Source organism: Mauremys mutica, chromosome 12 (assembly GCF_020497125.1).
Source record: "Mauremys mutica isolate MM-2020 ecotype Southern chromosome 12, ASM2049712v1, whole genome shotgun sequence".
In the NCBI taxonomy this organism is placed as follows: domain Eukaryota; kingdom Metazoa; phylum Chordata; order Testudines; family Geoemydidae; genus Mauremys; species Mauremys mutica.
In genome coordinates, this window is record NC_059083.1 from 67,300,850 (window position 1) to 67,324,493 (window position 23,644).

General features: G+C 48.4%; 1 protein-coding gene across 5 annotated transcripts in view; it reads left to right on the top strand.

Annotated features, from left to right (window-relative positions):
* Positions 1–417: 417 nt before the first annotated feature.
* RNF157 (ring finger protein 157) overlaps positions 418–23,644 on the top strand; it is a 99,814-nt gene continuing 76,587 nt past the window's right edge. For 2 of the 5 annotated variants that reach the window (XM_044983532.1, XM_044983537.1), the window contains exon 1: positions 16,416–16,915. In XM_044983532.1, coding sequence (XP_044839467.1) covers positions 16,828–16,915 — 88 coding nt within the window. In that variant the 5' untranslated portion in view covers positions 16,416–16,827. Of the gene's footprint in view, positions 512–16,414; positions 16,916–23,644 lie in introns of those variants that run through there. The other 3 variants (XM_044983534.1, XM_044983535.1, XM_044983533.1) reach the window with 3 other exon arrangements.

Below are 23,644 nucleotides of genomic sequence, written 5' to 3' on the forward strand. Positions count from 1 at the left end.
ACTGCAGCCAATTCCCCCCCAGAAAAGCACAGTGGTAAAAAGCTGCAATGTAACAATTCTGCACTTCTGTAGCACCTCAACCCATAGTGTCCTTTGGGGGCATGGGAAGGATTCAGAATCAGCCCCTTGGATGGATGTGTGTGAGTATCTCACTTCTAGTACAAAGTCAAATCTGGGGTGCAGGGCCCTGTTATCCCACCAGCTGCATATGTGGAATTCCCACTGACTTCAGCCCATAACTCCCAAGTCAATCAGGTCTCTGTGGCATCAAAGCTGGGCTGTGTTCCTAGCTCTGCTACAGGCTCACGGCGTGTCCTTGAGCAAGTGACATTGCTGCTCTGTGCTTCAGTTTACCTATCTGCAAAATGCAGTTAATGATACTTCCTTACAGACTTCAAGTTTTTGAAGAGCGCATTGTTGAGTGCCATAGAATTGATGACAAACCAAATACCAACAGAGGGTCTTCATGAGGCATAAATGAATGAAGCTGCACACCGTCCATGTGGGACAGGTAAGTGGCATAGTTGTTTTACAGATGTGGAACTGAGTGAGGTATAGAGAGGTCAAGTAATGTGAGACCACACACAATGTATTGGGAGCGCTAATATTAGGGCTTAGGAATTCCTGACTTCCAGTCCCTTGCTCAGTCCACTAGCCTCTGTTGCTCTGTTGGCTCTCTTGCTGAATTTGTGTGAGGAGCAATTCATTTTTCTTGAATGAGTTTCCCACCGGGACCATCTTTAGGGGCAGGCGATCAGGGCAGTCACCCTGCACAGCAACATCTGAGAGTGCACTTGGGTGTTCTGCTCTCTCTCTCTCTGTCTCACACACACACACACACACACACACACACACCCCTTTTTTTTTCCCCCTCAGCTGCTCAGGAAGCACCAGAAACATTTTCTGCCCTGGGTAGCAAAATGCCTAGGGTTGGTCCTGCTTGCCACAGTCAGGTAAAGGTGACCTGCAGAGGTTTTTTACTTGCTAAAATCTGAATTTAGAGCTCCAATTGGTGTTTTTCCAAGAGCGGACAGTGTCAGGCACTTTAAACAGTGTATGAGAGCCACTCACATGGGCAAACGCTGCTTCCAGTTGCATAGAGCAGCCTGCAGGAGTGGATCCATCCAGACATTTATGCTGGGGCAAGAGTGGGATCCAGGTTGCCAGGAGCCTGTGTGGCTCACTGCAAACTGCCTTAAAGGTGAGATTTGGGGAAAGGGTAAGACAAAGGAGGACTCAGGGCAGCCCTGTAGTTCCACGACTGTGCAGATCCATCATGCTTCCCATATTGGCTACTGCATCTGTGGCCAGCTCCATGATCCCAGGGGTGAGAATTCCACCTACTCCAGCAGAGATCCTCAGCATATTGCCCAATTACCCAGATTCTGTGGTCGGTGAGAGGCTTTGCTTCCTCCTATGCAGCATTAGGTGCTGGTGAGGTGATTGACTTTTGAAGAAGAAACTGACACATCACCAGCTTCCCTCTTCTCATACTTTTAGGCCCCTGCACTCCACCAATTCAATTTCCCGCAAGGGCCCCTCTGTTTCCTTTTCAGGCAAGCACTTCTGTACTTTCACTCTACACTGGCAACATCCTCCCTGCCCTGTTACTGCCCTCCCCTTCAGATCCTGCCTTTAACCCCACCTTTCATTACATTCCTTCAAACACGTACCCCCTAGAGGGAACAGCTAAAAAACGGAGCCACCACAATGCACCATGTGACACCTTAGCACCCACCCAAACTTATTTTATGTACTCTCACCCTTTCCCATGCAAGGGCCCCAGGTTTGTCATTTGATCTTAAAGCCTAACTTTGCAGATGCTGGTCCAGCTTTTCATGTGGTGTAAATCAATTACATCTGCTGAGACTCTGGCCCAGAGTCTGTGTGTTACTGCTGTAAGCAATTAAATCAGTCACAGTATTAAGCACTACACTTGGTAGTAAGTGTGTGGGCCTTACGGTCTGATCCAGCACCAGTGGGAGTCCGACTGACTTCAGCGGCAGCAGCACATGGGCCCTGAGCCTGCCAACTACTCCACAGGGGCAGGGACCATTCCTCCCAGCTTCTCTGTGGAGCATCAAGCACACCTGTGGAGCTAACATAGGAAAGTTAAGTAAAAGGAGGATTTGAATGTCAAATACACCATTAGTGACAGGTAACTCTAGCTGGAGTTGACATTTAAAACACTAACATTTTAATAAATTGCTGTTTACCTACAAAATTCCTTTCCCTGAATTTCCATCCTTCCCCTGCATGATTTTGCCAGGATCTTTGGCCCAAATTCTCAAAGGTTCTTAGGCGCCTAAGTGCCATGGAGTTCAATGGTTGTCGAGCACTTAAATACCTTTGAGGATCTGGGCCCTTGTGTTTGTGAAAAGGGCCACGTACCAGCTCGTTGTTATTAATACAAGTGTCAAATCTGCCTGCTTTCAGAGATGTCACAATCCAATTTGTGATATTATAGATCCCTATCATGGAATCACATCTCAGGAATGGCGAAGCCATTGAGCAGAAAGCTGAAATTTACAAATATCTTCCCTGTCAGCAAGGACAGGCAAGGGAAATAGGCAGAGAGGACAGGGAAGTTTAAAGGACACTGGCCGGGCTTATATGTTTTGCTTTCTCCCCCCCACCCCACCCCCGCAATGTTGTAATACATTTGACTCAGTGTACTAACCAGTGAGAAATTTGAGACAGAAATCTCTTTCCTGATCCAGTCATTCTTGCCTCCACCTCACACGCATTGATTGGTTGTTGTAGGGTTGCTCATCACGGAGTAGCCTGCCTGCTGCTATTGTTTTAAACTTCTTTAAAGCATATAACTAAACAGAGAAACAAGTGTTGTCCAAAGAACTTCCTGGACTTTGCAAACAGACACGGTGGAAACAGTTGATTTAAGATGAAAAGAGCCTGCAGAGACTGAGATATTATGGCTGGTGGGAATTGTCATAATCATGAGGAGGACAATATAAATACACAAACAGCTATGTATGGAGTTTACCATGATGTCATCTAGTGGGTAAATTCCATTGGAATATCAGCTCTTGCTCAGGCTGTGGGAGATGATATTCTTTGGAGCAACACTTTGATCCAAATTATCCAGAATTGGCCTTGCCCTACTTTTGCTTTCTGTAATTCGGTAACCCCAGAAGCATGAAAACCCAAACCAAAGGAACTCCACTGACACTCAAAAAATTGTTTCTATACGATCTGGAGTTTCCCGCTTTGCTAACATTTGCTGTGGTTCGAAATGTGGCCATTTCTTCTACATCGTAAAGGTCAGATTCTTGTGAACAAATAGGCATGATTATTCTCTTTGTACAGTGATTCATCCCCTCCCGCGCCTCCCCTCCAAAATATAATGCCTCCTCCTATTCAGATCAGAAACATGCCTCATACTTTCAGTCCCTGAGGCTCTATCCTCCTGTCCAGCACACAACTCCCATTCATGTTGAATGTGAAGAGAAAAAGCTCACATTCCAAATCAATAAAGACCAGCACCAAGCCTATACACCACTCATGGCCCATTGAGATAACAGGCATGGGTGAGGCATAGGACTTTGAGCTGGCCCTTTGAAGAGGGGTGATTGTAATGCAATGGATTGGTTACATTAGTCATCCAATCTGGGAAAAGAAACCAGACCATGTGGCTGATGTAACACAGCACACACATTGGACCAGTAAAACAAAGACAAGAACGGGGCAGCTCTAGGTATTTTGCCGCCCCAAGCACAGCAGGCAGGATGCCTTCGGCAGCTTGCCTGCGGGAGGTCCCCGGTCCCGCGGATTTGGCGGCACGCCTGCAGGAGGTCTGCCGAAGCCGCGGGACCAGTGGACCCTCCCCAGGCATGCGCTTGGCGTGCTGGTGCCTGGAGCCGCCCGTGGACAAGAAGTTATTACTGGTTATATCAATTCCCCCAAATAAACAAAAAGCATTGTGGGGATCTAGAAGGTCTGAGGCATATGGCTCTGCCACGTTGGGATATATAGAGAATAATCTGTCCTTTTTTCCTAGTAATTATCATTGGCCAGATTCTCCACTCACTCACATAAGTGTAAATCAGAAGTAACTCTCCTGCAGTCAGTGACCTTATACTGGTGCCAAACTGGTATGAGTGGGAGAAGAACTAGTTCTCTTGTCTTTATATTGTTAACATGAGCTTGTATATTGCCCAAAAATGTTATTAAAACAAAGATGTTTAAAATAAGTATCTCAAAGCAACAGGAGGCATTTCTGGTCAGGTTGTACATCAATAAGTATATTGATTTCTAGCTGCCTAGCTAAGGTTTTGGCTGCTGGGTCAGCCTCCCTGGGATAAAACTGTCTCTCAAAGTCATACATATCTGTAGCAGTTCCATCCAGCTGGCCTGTCTCTGGGACAGATTTATTTGAGTTTCCAAATAATGTAAGGAGGTGTGATCCATTCAAACTACAGAATACCTCTCTTAAAGACATTTTGGCTTCCTTACATGCATTACAAATAACGGTACAATCGTCAATCATTCCTTTTCAGAAGTAGCATAAATTTGTTCAGCCAGTGTAAACTGTCCAAACTCTGAAACCAATGGTTGGACTCGACTCAAACCAGCTCTTTCTGCCTTAGGAAAATCATCTGTCATAACTATATAAGGCAAATGTGGGGAATCACAAAGAAAAGCTTATTTTGGGCTACAGCGAGCATTTGCTTTTTACTCACCATCAAAAATATGCATTTATCTTTCACTAGAGATGGACCCAGGGCATGAAGTTCCAGCTCTGGACCAGAACTTTCCTCAAGTTCAGTGGTGTTCAGACCTTGGAGGTTCCAGTTCAGATCCTTTATGGAGAGCGGAATAATCCATGCAGTCTGGATCTGAATTTTCTCAAAGTTTGAGGAGGTTTGTGTGGTGTACTGAGGACTGCGTAGGAAATGCAAGCTATCAGTTTAAGAGTGGGGGGCGGGAGGAGGGAAGAGTTCCTGGTCCTGCTTGCAGGCTAGATGGCTCTGTAGGGAAGCATGTGACCTAGAAGGCGCAGCGGTCAGTCTGCACTTCAGACAGACAGCCTAGAGGAAGGTGGGTTGAGTTGTGCCTCCCTGTTTTAGGGAGCAGCCTGCTTTGTCTGTCTCTGTGGTTTTGGTTCTCATGTGTTATTGTTCTGAATTCTAAGAAATAATGCAGTGTTACATTACGACCTTCCAGCAAGAGTATTGTGTTTTCATCTACCTTCTCTCTGTGTATGCCATGAACATAACAGTTTGCATCTGGGGTTCTGGTTCAGGGGCATCGCTGCTTTTAAACAGTTTGAGTAAGACAAAGGCAATTTAGGCAAAATCTTGCAACACATTTCCTGTAGTAACTTGCAAGTGGAAGGAAAGTTCTCACACCTACAACACAAGTTAAGTGTGGCCAGTTCAAGGCGGATGTGACTTTCCATTGGCTCCTAGATAGATACACCTCTACTGGACACAATAAACCTTAGGAACGGTACTGGATTTCCTGCTTGCTGAAAATCCAATTTGCTGTGCCAACTGGTTTGTAGAAGGATATACAAGGCTGCCTTTAACTGTTGTTTATGAGCTGCCTATTTCTTACCTGTAAACTGAGTTTAAATGCTGTTTTTAAAATGTTGTTTATGATCTACCTGTGTTTTACTTGCAAACCAACAGGTCATCTAGGTAGACAAAAAATATCTGAGGGCCTCTTGAAATACCCCATTCACTACATTAATAAAAGCAGCCAGTGTAGTAGTCTGTCCAAAATGAAACACATTCATATAACCCAGTGGTTTTCAAACTGTGGGTCGCGACCCAGTACCGCATTGCAGAATGTAAGGCACTGGGTCATGGCGGCTCTGGTCAGCACCGCTGACTAGGCCGTTAAAAGTCTCGGTGGTATTGCAAAGCTAAGGCAGGCTAGTCCCTACCTGTTCTGACACTGCGCTGCGCCCCAGAAGTGGCCAGCAGCAGGTCCGGCTCCTAGGCAGGGGGGCCCATGGAGCTCCGCACGCTGCCCCCGCCCTGAGCACCGGCTCTGCACTCCCATTGGCTGGGAGCAACTCTGTTGGGTCACAGGCATCAACAATTTTCTTCAACTGGGTCGCCAGAAAAGAAGTTTGAAAACCACTGATATAACCCCTATTTGGATTGAAAAGCTGTTTTCAATTGATTCCTGCTTTTGACTGGGACTGCAGCACACAACAGCTTTTGAAAATATTTTAGCCCCGTGCAGCCAAACAATTCACCTATCAGTTATTGGGGCAGGGAATACTTGTCTTTAACAGCTCTGTAGTTCACACACACTCAGAATGGCCCAACCTCTTCATTAATAGCAGGCAAGAATAGTGCAGCAAAAGTGACCTTTTTCTAAAGAGACCACTTAACTGGCTTTGTGACTCATTTTATTCATCAACATTTTTTTTAATAGTGTTTTGGTAGTGCCTAGAGGCCAGAGCTGAGATTGGGATCTCATTGTGCCAGGCGCTGTACGAACATGTAGTAAGAGACAACCCCTGCCTAAAAGAGCTTACAGGGGGAGGAGAAGGAGAGCAGATGTGATTTGCCCAAGGTCACAGTGCACTAGCTGAATTAGGACTAGAACTCAGCCCTCTTGACGCCTAAACCAATATGCTACCGGTAGACTTAACTGATACCTAGGGTGAGTTTCGATGCTGGTTCTAGTTCAGCAGCAATGTCTATTGGTGAGGCTCTGCAAAAACACATTTGTGTTCAAACAGAATCTCACTGAACTGATGCTTTGAGCCGGGGTGAAAGTAATATGAAACACTAAGCCGTATGGGGACCCGGCTCTGGGCCCCTGGAAGGGGCGGGGCCTTGGGCAGAAGGGGCGGGGCTGGGGGGGGTCAGCCTTCCCCCAGCCAGCCCATCCGCGCTGCCTAGGGCTCCAGCAGCAATTTAAAAGAGCCCAGTGCTCCGGCCACTGATGTGGTAGTGGCGGCAGTGGCCAAGAGCCCCAGGCCCTTTTAAATTGCCTGCCCCAGGGCAGCTGCCCCTTTCCCCCCCCCCCCGTCGGTGACCTGGAGGGGGGGAAGGAGCAATGATGTTAAAGTGGCAGCGCTTTAAGGAGGGTCCCTACTGGCAGGGCTGCTGCCGGGGCCAGCAAAAGGGGCAGCAACAGCTGTGTACAGGCCGGTACCAACTTCTTACGAGTACATCGTATCAGCCCAAATTCGCCTCTGTTTTGAGCCCACATTGAGTTCCCTGTGCATGCAGCAGACCCTGCAATAGGACCGAGGAGCTGTTCAGAGGTTTTTTTCCTTGCACAGGCAAAACGTTGTCTGGCTTGTTGGATGAGGCACAAGTTGTTGGTATAACTAGTCTCGAGTGCGCACCTGGACAGCATTGTACAGCTAGCCTCCGTTTGCTTGACATTGTGTCAGCCAGAACTGACTGAGCGCTCCAGCATGGGCCCAGTCTTTCTCCCGTTAAAGCAGTGGTTGAAGTCCCAGTGGTTTCACTGGATTCAACATCAGACTCCATACATCCTAGGGTCCACTAGAAAAAGATTCCCCAGCTCCACTACATGGCTTAGTCTGTATGGGGGCTGCTTTTGCCTATCACAATAGGCTCGTTAATCAATTTTGCTTGCTTACTCGCATTCACCATCTCCATTGTTAGGAGAGCGAGGCCAGCAAAATCATCAGACATTAAGTGTTTTGTAGCTCCACTGTCCAAAAGAATGTGAGCTTCTCAGTCAGATTATTGACCCGTTTATTGATCCCTTAAAATCTCAAATCTTCAGTGGCATGAGCAATATTACCGAGGTCAAAAGTGAGTAAAGTTTCCATGGGCAATTTTGATGGAGTGCATAGGCTCTAACCTTGGCATGAACAGGAAGGGATTGATTAACCAATTGTCCTGAATCCAGGGCATTTATTAAGACAGTCATGCAACACCTGCCACGGTGGTGGACGAAAGACCTTCCAGCTGTAATCAATAAGCAGTGGAAGGGCTGGTAATTAAAAGGTAGAGGGAAGTGTAACTATGGGCAGTTTCAGGCAGAGAGAAGACTGGAACTCCAGTCAGCGTGGAGGATGGGGGTAGACTAATCCCAGTCTATAAACTCTTTGTATGCTTAGTGGGTGTTTCATGTACCACGGGCTGGGTAATAACATTAAAGGGCTCCATGCTTATCAGACTAAACTGGCTCTTTATTAAGAGAACTAGTTACAGCAGTGCTGTAACTACAGCAAATGTTCTGGCCATGTGAAGGCAGACAGAGTTCCTGTGCCTCCTGCAATTGGTGCCCCACGGTCCATGCAGGTGGCTACAATGGACAAGGAAGGGACCATTCAGGGATCTCTGGCTACTTGCTGTTTAGCACAAGGCCTCTATGTTTAATTGACTGTTGGCTGCTTGGTGAAAAGCCTAGAGGAGACTAGAGTGGCCTCTTACTGTACTTCAAACCTCCCCTCCCCTCTGTGTCGTCACTCCCTAGGCCTGGGAGGTAGCTGTGTGATATGTGGCCCCGTGCAATGCCTGAATCTGGAGTGAGAGCCTCGGCTTCTCTTCTCGCAATGGGAGGTGAGATGTAGTTATGAGTAAAGCCTTAGAAACGAGCGGGATTCTGTGAGAAGAGAGAGGGAGCTGGTGAAGGGACTTAGGTAGGCAGTCCAGGAAGAAGATCAAGTGAGCTGCTCCATATTCAGTCGATGGGAGGGGGAGAGGTGGGAAGCTGGGGGGGAAAGGGGGGTTAGAAAGAGGGCGGTTCTGTTGGTGCAGGTTAAAGAGAACCATGGTTCTTGCAGAGAGACTGGAGAGGATGGGGCAGGTTTTAGAAGTGTTATCAGGCAGAATGTGGCAAGATCCTGGATCGGGAGAAAGAAAGGGAGGAGTCAAAGATAACCCTTCATCTGAGTGATGGGGAAGGGACTGGCATTGTCCCTGGTGAAAGGGGAGAGTGTAAAGAGGAAAAATGAGACAATCTACTTAATCCAGGACCCGTTTAAGGCTATGGTGTGACATTCACAAGGAGGTACATTGAAGAGACAGGAAGAGCTGGGGTGGGGAGAGAGATCCAAGAGGCACGGACACGGGGGTGATGAGAGAGACCATCAGAGGTCATGAGGAGAGAGGTGGGGAAGGAGAGGTCCAAGGACAGATCTGTGGGGAAACATCAACACAGAAGGGGATGGGCAGAGGAGCAAGAGGACTTGCTGAAAGAGCAGTCAGGGCGGTAGGAGGAGGCCCAGGAAAGGACAGAGTCATAGAAACTCGATGGCAATTTCAATCAGCACAAGATAAAAAGGAAGGTCATGGGACAGACTCATAGTAGATAGAGATGGAAAAGAGCCATTCAACTAGATAGCTAAGCCCATCCCCCTTGTGAGAGCAGCAAACAGGCTCCTGACACAGGACATGTCAGATCGTGATCTTAGCCAAAAGGCCATCTGGAAAGCTTTATCTCCTACAGGAGAGAGCTTGGGTCAGAGACAATGAAGGGAAGGGTGCTCTGGGATAAACTGTCTGCGAAGGTAGCATATGCCAATCACCACTGAAGGGTTAGAGAAGGAGCTGACATTGCATTAGATGTAAGGACAAATTCTGATCATCTTACTCCCTGGAGTAGGCCTGTTGACCTCAGCGGAGGCAGCAGAGTCTACTAGACTTGGGAGAGCTGAACTTCTCCCCAGCTTCAGCCAGTCACTGTCTCTCTGTGCCTTGGTTTCCCCATCAGTAAAATGATGGTAGTGATATTTCCCTTCCCTTCCTGATCTTTGTGATCTTTGCATGAAAATAACCAAGTATTAATCCATACGGAAGAATCACTTCATTGTCCAGCACGTCTCTCAAACATCAGAATCCCCTTACATTTAATTTTAGTATTGTTTACATTTAAGGGCCTGATTCTCTTCTGGCTAGTCATTGATGCAATGGGGGAATTTTGTGTGTGTGAGGAGTGCAGGACTGGGTGGCTCCTAGGATGACCAGATGTCCTGATTTTATAGGGACAGTCCTGATATTTTGTGGCTTCGTCTTATATAGGTGCCTATTACCCCCCACTCCCATCCCGATTTTTCACACTTGCCGTCTGGTCACCCTAGTGGGTCCTAGCAGCACATTCTGCATTGCCCCTTGAAACTCCATCCTTAGAAATTGCTAAACGATACCAGCCAAACAGTCATTCAAAAGAACAGCCGAGGGTCCTGTCATGCCACTCACTCCAGTGAGGGGTTCTACTTCATTCTGATGGCACGATACAGGCCAGCGTTTCCCTACAGTAGGGGTGGGCAAACTATGGCCCAGGGGCTGCATCTGGCCCTTCAGACATTTTAATCCGGCCCTCGAGCTCCTGCCGGGTTGTGGGGTTCAGGGCTTGCCCCTACTCTGCACGGCTCCCAGAAGCAGCAGAATGTCCCCCCCCCCTCTGGTTCCTATGCATAGGGGCAGCCAGGGGGCTCTGCATGCTGCCCCCACCCCAAGTGCCGCCCCCGGAGCTCCCATTGGCAGCTGATGGGAGCTGCAGGGGCGGTACCTGCGGACAGGGCCGTGCACAGAGCTGCCTGGCCGTGCCTCCGCTCCGTAGGAGCTGGTGGGTGGACATGCTGCTGCTTCCTGGAGCTGCTTGAGGTAAGTGCTGCCTGGAGCCTGCGCACCTTACCCCCTCCAGCGCCCACAGCCCTGATCCCCCTCCTGCCCTCAGAACCCCTTGGTCTCACCCTCCTGCACCCGAGAGCCCACACTGCCAGCTGGAGCCCTTATTTCCCCCCCACCCCAACCCTCTGCCCCAGCCCAGAGCTCCCTCCCGCACACTGAACTCGTTTCTGACCCCCCCCCCCCCGAGCCTGCACCCCCAGCTGGTGCCCTCAACCCCTCCCACACACCAACCCCCAATTTCATGAGCATTTATGGCCTGCCATACAATTTCCATACCCAGATGTGGCCCTCGGGCCAAAGAGTTTGCCCACCCGTGCCCTACAGCCTTCATCTGTGACTCCTGGCAGGCCGGATGCTGTGCTGTGGTGCCCTCCCGTGTGTCCACTTCATGAGGCCGGAACGGCAGCTGTATCGTTATTAAGCTGGGTGATGTCAGCAACTAATACTCTGCACTTACTGCTGCTTCTCTGCAGTGAGTGCAGCTGAGTGAGGGTCAGATCCGATTTTAAAGCAGGAACTCCAGGCACGGGGGATGCAGTGGAGAGCACAGACATGCTAGCAGGATTACAGTTCTTGGCAATCGCCCCCTTTAATGAATACTCTGGCTTCCTAAGCTACCAGATGAATAGGCTTAGTGCTTCAGCCCTCGGGTCTTGCACAACAGATGCAGAGTCAGTCTAAACACTGCCTGTCTCTCTTCCATTCCCCCTCCCCCCCATCCTCCCCAAGCTGGAGACGTTGAGCCTTGTACATTGGCCCAGCTATATCTGCCTTGACTTTGTTTTGGCTGTCAGTGTTTCGCCTGACGAGATACAGTATTTAAATTCTGCAAGCAACGCTTTGAAAGGGGAAAAAAAGGAAAAAAAAAAAAGACCTAGACTCAGATTCTCCCGTAGCAATATTCTTGAACCACATTCCTCCACTACGGCACTGCACCATAAAATACTACGCAGCAGTACGACACCGTAAAACACCAACACTGGGCATAATGACTGGTGTTTTATGGCTCTTTGCGGGCGTAACTTTGAATTATTGTCTGCTGTAAAATGCTGCAGTCTGTTTAATGGGATTCATTCTAATGAAATGTGCTGGCTCTTTCTCCCCTGTGCCCACGTTTATACTTCCCTGGGGTTTTCTCTATACAGAAGTGAACATGGAGATGGATCCTGAGCATTGAAATTCAGACCCACCTCTGGCATTTGCACCTGCTAACGCTGAGCGTTGTGCAGATCCAGCGTGCTTAGTGCACCCCAGCTGGGAAATTTGCATCCAGGTTTGAATTCTGACCCTCCTCCCCAAAATTCAGGTAGGTCTGGAGACGGAGTTTTGGATCAGACCATCTCTAGCTGCATGGGCCTGATCCCATAAGCTTCTCTGAGCCCTGCACCTTGCTCTGCACAGCTGGACGTCACTGATTTCAGTGGGGCTTGAAAGGCAGGGATCTGCCTATGCAGAACAAATTGTGTTGAAGTCCCATTGAGTTCATTAGTGGTTTGCAGAATATATAGAGCACATAACTTCTGCTATGTTTTCCATCCCCAGCCACAGACTGTATTTCTAGACTGAATTATGTTTACAAAGACTGAGGAATAAATGCAAAGTCCCGGCGAGACAGTGCAGTTTGTTGTGCGTCTCTGGCTCCATAACACACTGTCAGTTTAGCCTCAGAAAATGTCAGGGGCCTTTGCAGGCAGCAGACTACTAGCAACCTTAAAGGTGTGGTACACAGAAAAGAAAACCGTAAATTATCAATTCGTGCACCTTCATTTCTTTTGGTGCTGATGTGAATTGCCAATGTTACATTGTCTGTCAATCTTAGTTTTGCTTTTATTCCCTAAAATCTATGAAGTTTTATTCTGGAAAAAACAGATGCAAAATCTGTCTTAAGTTTAACATTTACCTTTAACATGTAATTTGCTCAAACCTAACCTTGGCTGCCAGGTTATAGCTGCTTGGTGAGTGCTCAGCCTCAGGACTAGAGCTGGATGAATGGCTGCAAAAGAATTCGAACATGCATGTGAAATCTGATTTGTGATTTGATTCATCCGTGCGGTCTCCTTTTCTGCAAACTTTCACAGGACAGTCTTCTGTTTCCATTAATATTTAAGGGTGAGCTTTTTTGTGTGCAGATATGGGCATTTGTGCCGGAAATACTTGCCAACCATTTTCTATATAAATGCAATTGCTTGGCGTGTCAAGAGAATAAATGGGATACAAAGACCAATTGTAGTGTTCAGCCACCAGAAATACAGAACACCATGTAACTGAGTGTATCCTCCATCTCTTACAGTTTTTATAAGGGGATCAAGAGAGAGGATAGCTACCCCATGAAATAATATTGGAGCTCAACAGATATGAAAAAAGGAGGCATAGGGTTGCTGGAAAGTAAAATATAAGCCCTCACTCCTGCTGTAAGGTCTGGGTGGGCAGATTTCCCCGTTGACATCATTGGGACTCCATGCAAGTGCAGGGGGTCTGCTCCCCCAGACCTTCTGCAGGATCAGGACCTAAGAATCAACAGAGATGCAAGAGAGTGTGTCAACATGGGGGAAAGAGGGTGGGTGGAATGGAGAAATTGTTGCTTGTAAAACTAACATGCAAGCTGCAGGGAAAAATAAAGTGAACTAAAATAATATAGAGTGCTCGAAGGGCCAGTCCTGCAATCTGCATGGGAGAAAAACTCTTGTGGCAGTGTCTGATCCCCACACGTGTCTTGCCTCTGCATGAACTGCAGTGTCAGGCATTGAATCAGGGTTGTCAGCACTTGGATGTGATTGCTAGTCTCATTTTTTGGGGGTGTTTTTTCTTAAAGCTCCAGCTCCTGGAGTCATGTGAACATGTGAGACTCTCAAGTTCCATTAGAAAAGAAGAAAAAGGTAAGTTTCTAACCCCAGAGCTTCAGAAAAAAAGCTAGAAAATGAGTCCTGAGTGTACTACAAAGGTTCAAAAACCAGAAGGCAAATAAAAGGAACTCCAAAGATATTGTTTTTGTAAAATCTCATTATTTTTGAGGGCCTGACTCACGATTTTGTGGTTGGCAATGCTGCGTGTGTTCTACAAGAGAATCAAAAGCAATTGTTTGAAGTGAAACACATCCAGCATTTAGTATGTTTAGTGCTTTGGGTGTTTGCACTAATTTCTTGAGGAAAGAGGAAACAGGACGTTATAAATGAAAGAAGGGTGGAACCTATGGAGGAGAGAAAAACCATTAGTAGTTTCATTCATCACTGAATATACATCTTAGGGCAACGTGGTCATTCATCTGAGTTCATACATGCCTCTCTGATTTAGTATTTGTAGCAACTGTGATATCAACTTAAAGTACATTCATGTGATCCTCCATTAATTTGCATTGCAGGATTGATTAATTTCTAGCATTTTAAAAGAAGTTTCTGTTCTCCAACATTTATATATGAAAATAGGTCAGACGGATGATATTTTAAAAATGGCATCGTATACCCATGGAATCTTGTTCTGGAGCTGATACTCAAGCAGTTTGGGGAAAAGTGTGTTTGTATGTATGGAAACTCCAGGAAGCATTAAGGGGGTATCTGAGGATAAATAATAATCTCACATTTATATAATGTCTTTCCGTGGTTTGAGCATTGGCCTGCTAAACCCAGGGTTGTGAGTTCAATCCTTGAGAGGGCCATTTAGGGACCTGTGTCAAAAATCTGTCTGGGGATTGGTCCTGCTTTGAGCAGGGGGTTGGACTAGATGACCTCCTGAGGTCCCTTCCAACCCTGATATTCTATGATTCTATGGAAGTGCTTTACAGCTGCTATATGGAGAGCACCAATGAAATGCAGCCACTTCTGGGGTGGAGCCTGACAATCATTTCACAGTACAATGCAAAACAAGGAAGTAGGTGGGGAAATGAGGTAAAACCTCTACACTTAATAAAAGAGCCACTGGTTTATCACGTCTGTACAGAACAGACAGTGCCTCTGGGTGGGATCTATGAAGGGACTTCGGCATTGCAACACTAAGCGCACGGCAGGGGCGGCTGTAGGATTTCCACCGCCCCAAGCAGGGCGGCACGGCACGGGGGGCGCTCTGGCGGTCGCCGGTCCCGCGGCTCCGGTGGACCTCCTGCACACGTGCCTGCGGAGGGTCCGCTGGTCCCGCGGCTCCGGTGGACCTCCTGCACACGTGCCTGCGGAGGGTCCGCTGGTCCCGCGGCTCCGGTGGACCTCCTGGAGGCATGCCTGCGGATGCTCCACCGGAGCCGCGGGACCAGCGGACCTTCTGCAGGCATGCCTGCGGGAGATCCACCGGAGCCGCCTGCCGCCCTCCGGCGGGACGCTGCCCCAAGCGCACGCTTGGCACACTGAGGTCTGGAGCCGGTCCTGGCGCACGGTGCCTAACTTTTAGGGGCGGGAACACATCATGATCCCCAAAGCTGAGCTAGGTGTCTAGGCTCCTTATACAACAAATGGGGAGAAAGGCGCCTTAGAATGGGATCCACAGAAGCCAGCACGCTAGGCGAGGAGCCACCTAAGTTCCCAATGGGCGATGCCAATGAGAGCGGTACGTACTAAGCCTTGCCCCTCTCGGAGACAGGCATCTAAACAGAGATGCCTATCCCTGCTAGCGATCCACCAGTGGGAACTAGCCGCCTGGAGGCAGGCAGCTTGGGGGGAGACCCCTGTTCAAATCCTTTCTCCCCCCTTTGCCGTGAATGAATGCTCTAACCACTGGACTGAACGTTATACCGTGGGGGGCAGCAGCTTCTCCTCTGGCAGGATGTTGAAGGGGCCCCGAGCCCATAGGTGATGCCTGAGCACGCCGACCAGACTGGACCCTGCATGCGATTCAGGCATTTGCCTGCCTATCTTCCCCCTGGGGTTAGGCGGAGACAGGTGTCTGGGTGCCTAGAGAGAGGCAGTGCACGGGTGGGCCCCCAGGCAGAAATGCAGGTGCTGAGGAACTTTTGCCCTGACTGCTTAGGAGCTGGGTGTTTAGGCGCCTACCGGGTTTGGTGGGAGTTCTCTGGCCGAAACTGGGGCGTAGGCCCCTAAAGCCCAGACTTAGGAGGTGCTGATGTACCTTTGTGGCTCCGGGTCTAGGCCTGAAAGTATAATCAGCAGGGTACTGGGGCCCTGATCCTGCACCGAGCCCTGCGGGGGGATCCCCAGTGCAGTCCATGGGCAGGGAACAACTGGCTGGGCTGGGGCCCAACGTCTGGTTTTGCGAGTGAAAAAGACACATTTGGCCCATTTCAAGGGAGTTCCAAGACCAGCCTAGTCTGGAAAGGGCCCATCGCCCCGTCTAGCGAGCTCCCAGCCAGGGCAGGGCAGGTGCTGTGAGCAATCGGGGGGCCCCTTTGGTGTCACTGATGGAATCCCTCGGGGTGGGGGTCGGGGGCCGGAGGTCAGACCCGGGTAATAGACTTGTCTAGCGGATCCTTCCAGCCCCTTGCGCAGAGGGAGGGGGGCGGGCAGGGGCCGCAGCCCCACACCGGGGAGAGGCCCCACGCCGGCTTCTCCATGCACACAAGGTACCTCCGGCAGGTGGCTTCTGGGTCCAGCTCGCGGCTGCAGGGCCTGCCTCTGAGCAGCTCCCCCCGGGCCCCCCCGTTCCGCCCCCCCGAGCCCAGACCCCGCCCCACCTGGGGCGTTGCTGCTGCTGCTGCAGCCAGGTGAGCTCGTGCAGCTGCCTGCAGGCGGCTCCTGCCCCCGGGCCCGGCCCGGCCGGTGACAGCTGCCTCCTCCCCGCCTCCATTGGCTGGCGAGCCGCCCTAACGTCAAGGCGGCGCCCAGCCCCCAGTGCAAAGGCTCCGCGCGGCTGCCGGCGCAGGGGGAGAGGATGCTGCTGCGGGCAGGGGCTGCCTCCCGGCTCTCCAGCAGCGGCGGCGGCGGCGGCATCCTCAGCCCTGGCGATGCGGGCACCACCCGCCGCCCCTGGTGAGCCGCAGTGCTCCAGGAGGGGCCCCCGCTAGCCCCTGCCCTGCCCAGCCCGTGCATTCAGCTCCGGCGAGGAAGGGATGGGCGTGAGGGCAGCTGTTCCTGTCCCCTGCTCAGCAGCAGCAGCAGCAGCAGGAGAGTCAATGCGGCAGCCTCCCCACTGAAGGAGCAGCGGGCAAAGCCAGTGCGGTTAGCTGAGGACAGTGTGAGGCTGCCCCCCCCCCTGCTCCTGCTCCTCTCCCGCTTGCATTGCCGGCTCTTGCATTCATCCTGTTAGGAACACCCCCAGCCCAGCCCCTGGATCCCCTCTGCAAGGCTCGGCCATGGGGGCGCTGACCAGCAGGCAGAACGCAGGGGTGGAAGAGGTGGACATCCCTTCTAATTCAGTCTACAGATATCCTCCTAAATCCGGTAAGGCTTAAAGAGTGGGGGACAGATGGGAAGCAATGTGACTGACCTGTGCATGCTCAGGAGCTAACTCCAACCTCAACTAGCGTCGCAATCGTTTCATCCCGTGTGTTGAAGGAAAAGGGCTGGTCCTGTCCTTTTGCAGGGTGGGGGGCGATGCAGTAGTTTCTGAAGTTTTTTTTTTCCTAGTATCAGAAAAGCAATATTTATTGCCTTGCTTAATGCATAAAATGCTATTTATACAGTATTAAACCAAGCAATCCACTGATTTAAGTTTCTGAAGTTGATCAGTTTTCGTGGAGTTTGTTTCAGGAAGAATGAGCTTCCAGGCAAAGGTTCTCAAAGGTCTGGACTGCCCTAAATCCTCTTTTCCCTTGCTTGAATGCTGATACTTTGTCAGGCTGCAATATTTTTACACGGGGCCTGAATTATATTGGTGACATTCATAGCACCGTGCTCACCGGTAAAGAAATGACCTTTCTATTCTATTTGTTTTATTAATTGTATCTAATGTGGATATAGCTATAGGACTAAATCCAGAGACTGAAGTGAGTTTTACTCAGTCCTTGCTGTGGCAAAATTCCCTTTGAAGTCCCTAGTAAAAACTGAATTGGGACCACAGCATCCCACAATGAATTGCTACATACCCATCTTTGTGTGTGCATGCATGGAATACAAATTAACCGTAAATGTGGTGGCTTGTGTATGTTCACACAGGTTGGAATGTTTGCCTCGTGTGTTACTTGCATTTTAAAAAATGAAATGCATAAATGCTGGGTGGGGGCTATACAATTCTGGCCTATTACACAAAGCTGTGTCATCAGCTGTTCTTGCCAGTGTTCTGCATTATTTGTGTGGCACGGAAAAGAACGGGGTACGAATATTGCAACGGCGAGGAAAGAACTTTGGGTTCTGATAAGAACTTGAGCAAGTACAGGTTCAGTGCCAGTCTGCCAGCTTAATGATTCTCTTTTAAATAGCAGATTGCATTGATAAATTGTCATTACAAGGTGCAAACAATTGTCTGGCTTTAAAAACTTAGCTGTATCATGTTCCACTTCATTTTTCTTTTGTGTTTTGAAGAATAATTCCCAGGGTGACAATATCACTCAAGGCACTAGGGGCTTGTGCTCTTACAGATACTCACCAGGGCTGCATGTTATTTTTAAAACCATTGTTTAAACTCCCCTCGGGTTCCCTATTGACCAATCTGAGACCGACCCTTCCTCTGAGGATTTCATGAGTGTGGTTTGCAATTTTCCTAGCTGGTGAACCTGTGCTTCTGACATGATCATGCAGGCAGGATGCCTGGTCTAGATGAAACCACACAGCATTGAGAGTCAGCAGTTCTGATCTTGGCTCTTCCTCATGGAACAGCGAGTGACCTTGAGGAATCACTGACCTCCTTTTCCCCCTGTATAATGGGAATGCCAATATCTATCTTATGAGAGGGTTAATTCAGTAATAAATATAAAAAGTATTGTGATCCTTGGATGGAAGGTGTTATGGATGTGCAAAGTATTACATGATGGGGTGCATATTTTAAAGATGTCTTGATCCACTATGCATTTGTACTTGATTTGCAAAATGAGCCTTGAGGCACTGAATATTATTAATAGGTTAAGGTTAAAGCTAAGGGTCTTCAGTGCTATAAAAAACTATTAGCTAATTACTAGCAAGGACCTTTTTAGAAAGAATCACTGCTAACATAAATTGTGTTTCTGTACTGAAAATATGTGCTTGCCTTTGTAATAGCCAGCATAGCTGGAATTGGTCTGCCAAAACATCTGTCTGGTTATTGGCGTTTAACAACTTCATTTCCACCGAACACACTACAAGGTGTATTCTGGTGGGGTCATCATTTTAAACAGGTGATGCCTGCTGGTTTTAATCTCCTCTTGATGCACACATGGGAGTCGCACGTTTTTACAGCAAGGGGAGTTATGCGGAGTCCCTGAGTACTGCAATCGATACTGTGAGCTTGGCATGTGCTGGGACTGCTAGAGATGATTCGCTTTCCACTTTCCCATGAGCTGCTTTAAATGCTGTCATTTTTGTTGTATCCTTTTATTTTGCCTTCCTTAAATGTAACTAAGCTTTGCATCGTGACCTGATGGAAAATCTTTGGGAAATGAGTGACATTTACAGTAGGTATCTAAAGTTCAGAAGGAAAAATGTGAAGAGGAGGAATGATAGCTTTGTAGTTAAGGTATTGGACGAGTACTTGAGAGATGTGGATTTAACTCCCGGTGCTGCCACAGATTCCCTGTGTGACCTTGGGAAAGTCATTTAATCCCTTTGCCACAGATCCCCATCAGGAATGGTGGAAGCTTCCTAAAAGTGTGGGGGGGGGCACCGGTGCCCAAACCATGTCTCCCCGCCCCAGGGAATCTATTCCTGGCTCTGTCATCCCAGGCAAATCATGTAACCTTTCCGAGCCTCAGTTTCCCTACCTGTGAAATGGGGGTGATAATACTTCCCCCACTTACTTCACCGGGATTTGAGAGGCATAATTCACCAATGTCTGTAAGCTGCTTTGCAGTCCTCAGATGGAAGATGCTGAGGAAGGGCAATGGGTTAGTTTAGTATTACCATGATTTGATGTCCTCAAAATATCAAGGAGTGAATAGACTGAAGGCCGCAGTGCTGGGAGTAGATGTCTTTATCCTGCTTCTCAATAGAGTGACCTCTTCATGAATGAGAAGGACTTACTCATCTTCAGTTCGGTTGCTTGGCTGAGCACCTGCAAAGCTCAGTTCAGCTGCTCGGTGTTTTAGATGATTGGTTGGGTCCAGGTCATCGGTGGAGAAGCCAGGGCTTATAGAGACACTTACAGACGCTGTATCAAATTTGGTACTGGAGCACTCTGTTACCAGGCCAAGTGCAGCGTGGTGCAGTAGGGCAGGTTCTAGCACTGTCTGGGTTCCGATAATGTGATTTTTATTAGTGTGTCTGGGGTTCAAAGTTGCGAGGCTGGATCAGGAACTGAAGTAGTAATTCACCAAGTCAGATGTTTACCAGAAGTTGTGTTGGGAGCAAATACCACCATCTGAACCTAAGATGACCGGGGACTAGTGACCAAGAGAGATTACAATTGTTTTGGTTGTGGTCTTAAGTGGGATTTTCTTTCAATTTTTGTGGGACAGCTGAGTTAGAAGAACAGTTCTGGGTGTGGGTGGGAGAGATGCTTGTGGTGCTGATTTCTACAAGTGTCATGCGTCACTTGGGTAGAGTGTAAACATTCTCTGAAATGCAAAAGTTGGGAATGCAAATCTAGAGATGGGTGTATTATTAAAAGTAACCTTCTCCAGAGGTGGGGGAACATGATAGCTGTAGCAAAGAGGGTGTGGTGGGGCTCAGCACGTATGTATGGTCCTTGCTTCCCTGCTTCAGAGGTGCGGAGGTTTTGCAGATCCTATTGTTTTCTCATAGATTTAGGGGTTCTGGGCCCAACTGATCAGCATGGGGCTTGTCAGTTGCCCTTTCCCTCACTGCGTAAGTGTCTTATTCTACCCAGCCATAGCTGTTTCTCTGTTGAAAGTCTGAGACGCTGCTTTGGCCAAAGTCATGGTTCTGCTGACTCGGGCGCTTTACTCATGCATGCAAGTCATCAGACACGTGCAGCCATATTAATGAAATATGGCCACGTCCTCTTGCTTCTCGTTAAGCTGGGTCGGGGCGGATATGCGAAGAATTGAAATGCACTATTATTCATTGTGTGGAAAAAGGCGACTCCCTTTCTCTGCTCCCAGTTGCATCTAGTTTCCTTTCTACTGGCTGGAAGATGCAAGTAACTCAGCTTGCACCCCAGGTTTAAGGGTGAAATTTACTTCAACTCACTAGTCACACTCTACGCTGGTGAAGCGTGCAGGAAGCCTGGAGGGGGTGATGCACCAGGGCTAGACTGCGGTTCTGTAGCTCCTTCCCCGCACTCTGTGGGCTGGAAGAGTGGCTGTAGCTCCTCTTGCATCCCTCACATGAGATGTTTAGAGCCACTGAATAGGGGTAACTGTGGACACTGTGCCGGTCTCCTCTCATTCACCTCTGCCACATAGATAAACAGGGGGAGCACCTCCAAAGCATCCATTCATAAATCTCCTGCAGATTGGGCTTCATGCAGAGCCCCACCATGGGATGTAGCGATGTGGAAGCCAATTTGAAGACTGTGTATGTACTGGGATAAGTGTATCCAGAACCCCAGTTTACCCAACAGGTGTTTAACAATGAGGGTTGTGATGAGTTGGATCACAGAAACCCCCTGGGAGCTGCCACCAGATGTGCCAAGACTACTTCTACCCCTGCCTTCCCTGCCAGCTCGGGGCCCCAGCACCCTGTCTTGCTGAGCAAGACACTCCCGTCTGCTCCAGCAAAGGCCCAGGGGCTGAATTACTTGCCCCAAAGCTGCGGGTTTACCTGAAAGCAGCTCACAGAGATGTTCTTGTCTTTAACACTCAGATGCCCAACTCCCAATGGGGTCTAAACCCAAATAAATCCATTTAACCCTGTATAAAGCTTATGGAGGGTAAACTCATAAATTGTTTGCCCTCTGTAACACTGATAGAGAGAGATGCACAGTTGTTTGCTCCCCGAGGTATTAATACATACGCCAAGTTAATTAATAAGTAAAAAGTGATTTTATTAAATACAGAAAGGAGGATTTAAGTGGTTCCAAGTAGTAACAGACAGAACAAAGTAAGTCACCAAGCAAAATAAAATAAAACATGCAAAATCTATGTCTAATCAAACTGAAGGCAGATAATCTCACCCTCAGAGATGCTTCAGTAAGTTTTTTCCTCAGACTGGACACCTTCCAGGCCTGGGCACAGTTCTTTCCCCGGCACAGCTCTTGTTCCAGCTCAGGTGGTAGCTAGGGGATTCTTCAAGATGGCTCCTCTCCCTCCTTTGTTCTGTTCCACCCCTTTGTATATCTTTTGCATAAGGCAGGAATCCTTTGTCCCTCTCTGGGTTCCCACCCCCTCCTTCTCAATGGAAAGACACCAGGTTAAAGATGGATTCCAGTTCAGGTGACATGATCACATGTCACTGCAAGACTTCATTGCCCACTTGCCAGCACACACACACATACAGGAAGACTTACAAGTAAACCGCAGCCTTCTGCAGACAATTGTCCTGGTTAATGGGAGTCATCAAGATTCCAAGCCACCAGTAATGGCCCACACTTTGCATAATTACAATAGGCCCTCAGAGTTCTACCGGTATTTCATATTTCTAGTTTCAGATACAAGAGTGGTACATTTATACAAATAGGATGATCACACTCAGTAGATTATAAGCTTTGTAGAGATCTTACAAGAGACCTTTTGCATGAAGCATATTCCAGTTACATTATATTCACTCATTAGCGTATTTTTATAAAACCAGATAGACTGCAACGTCACAAGGGTAACTAACTGTTGGAACAGATCACCAAGGGTTGTGGCAAATTCCCTATCACCTGGAGTCTTTAAATCAAGTCTGGATCTCTTTCTAATGGATGTGTAGTTCAGCCTCAGGTCGTTTGACTATTAGGGTATGTCTACACCAGGGGTAGACAACCTATGGCACACGTGCCGAAGGTGGCACGTGAGCTGATTTTCAGTGGCACTCACACTGCCCAGGTCCTGGCCACTGGTCTGGGGGACTCTGCATTTTAATTTAATTTGAAAGGAAGCTTCTTAAACATTTTTAAAACCTTATTTACTTTACATACAACAATAGTTTAGTTATATATTATATATTATAGACTTATAAAAAGAGACCTTCTAAAAAGGTTAAAATGTATTACTGGCATGTGAAACCTTAAATTAGAGTGAGTAAATGAAGATTCGGCACACCACTTCTGAAAGGTTACCGACCCCTGGTCTACACTGCAGTGAAAGACCCTTGGCTGGCCCGCATCAATATTGCAGTGTAGATGTACTCCTGAGGCAGGAATCGCTAGGTGATACTCTCAGGTCTGTGTTATGTAGGAGCTCAGACTAGATGATCCTAATAAATCCTTCCAGCCTTAAAGTCTGTGAAAGCTGCCACCAGCAGTGCAGAGATCTGAGTTCACATCCGGTCTGATAACTGGGCTCTCACTGTCACGCTGGGCCTTATCCATTATGGAATCAGCTTTAGAAACTATTTGTCAAGGAGGTTTGTTTATCTTTACAAGCTGATTTCCCCCACCCAGTGTCCAACCTACTATGGTAAACAAAGGTGGTTTTTATTGAAATGCATAAACTGAATCTTAGGTGCTCTGAGCATACCGGTGGCTCTGACGTGAGGGATCTAATCAACCAGTGATGCCGTGCAAACACAATACTGGGGTTTGATGCCACGGTTAAGGTGCAGATGTGCTGAGTCGTGCTGGCGCGCTGATGGAATTGAGCATTCCATCCAGGTGACAGTCAAAAGAAGAGGAAGTGTCGTGGTATGATCCAGGGGATTAGGTTAGGAGCTGGGGTGCCTGTGCGCTGCTTCTGCCTTTGCCAATGCCCTTCTGTGTGGCCTTGGCCATGTCACGTAACCTCTCTGTGCCTTTGCTTTGCCTCCCACCCATTGGCTACCTTATCTAGATAGAGGGAAGATCTTCAGGGCAGTAACTGTCTCTCATGCATTGGCACAGCACAATGGGGCCCTGTACTGGGTCGGAGTCCGTAGGTGCTATTGGAATACAAATAATATGAACAGGTTCCACTGTTTGTATCAGAGGCTGCCATAGGGACTCAAGGACTCCACGTTTTTGGC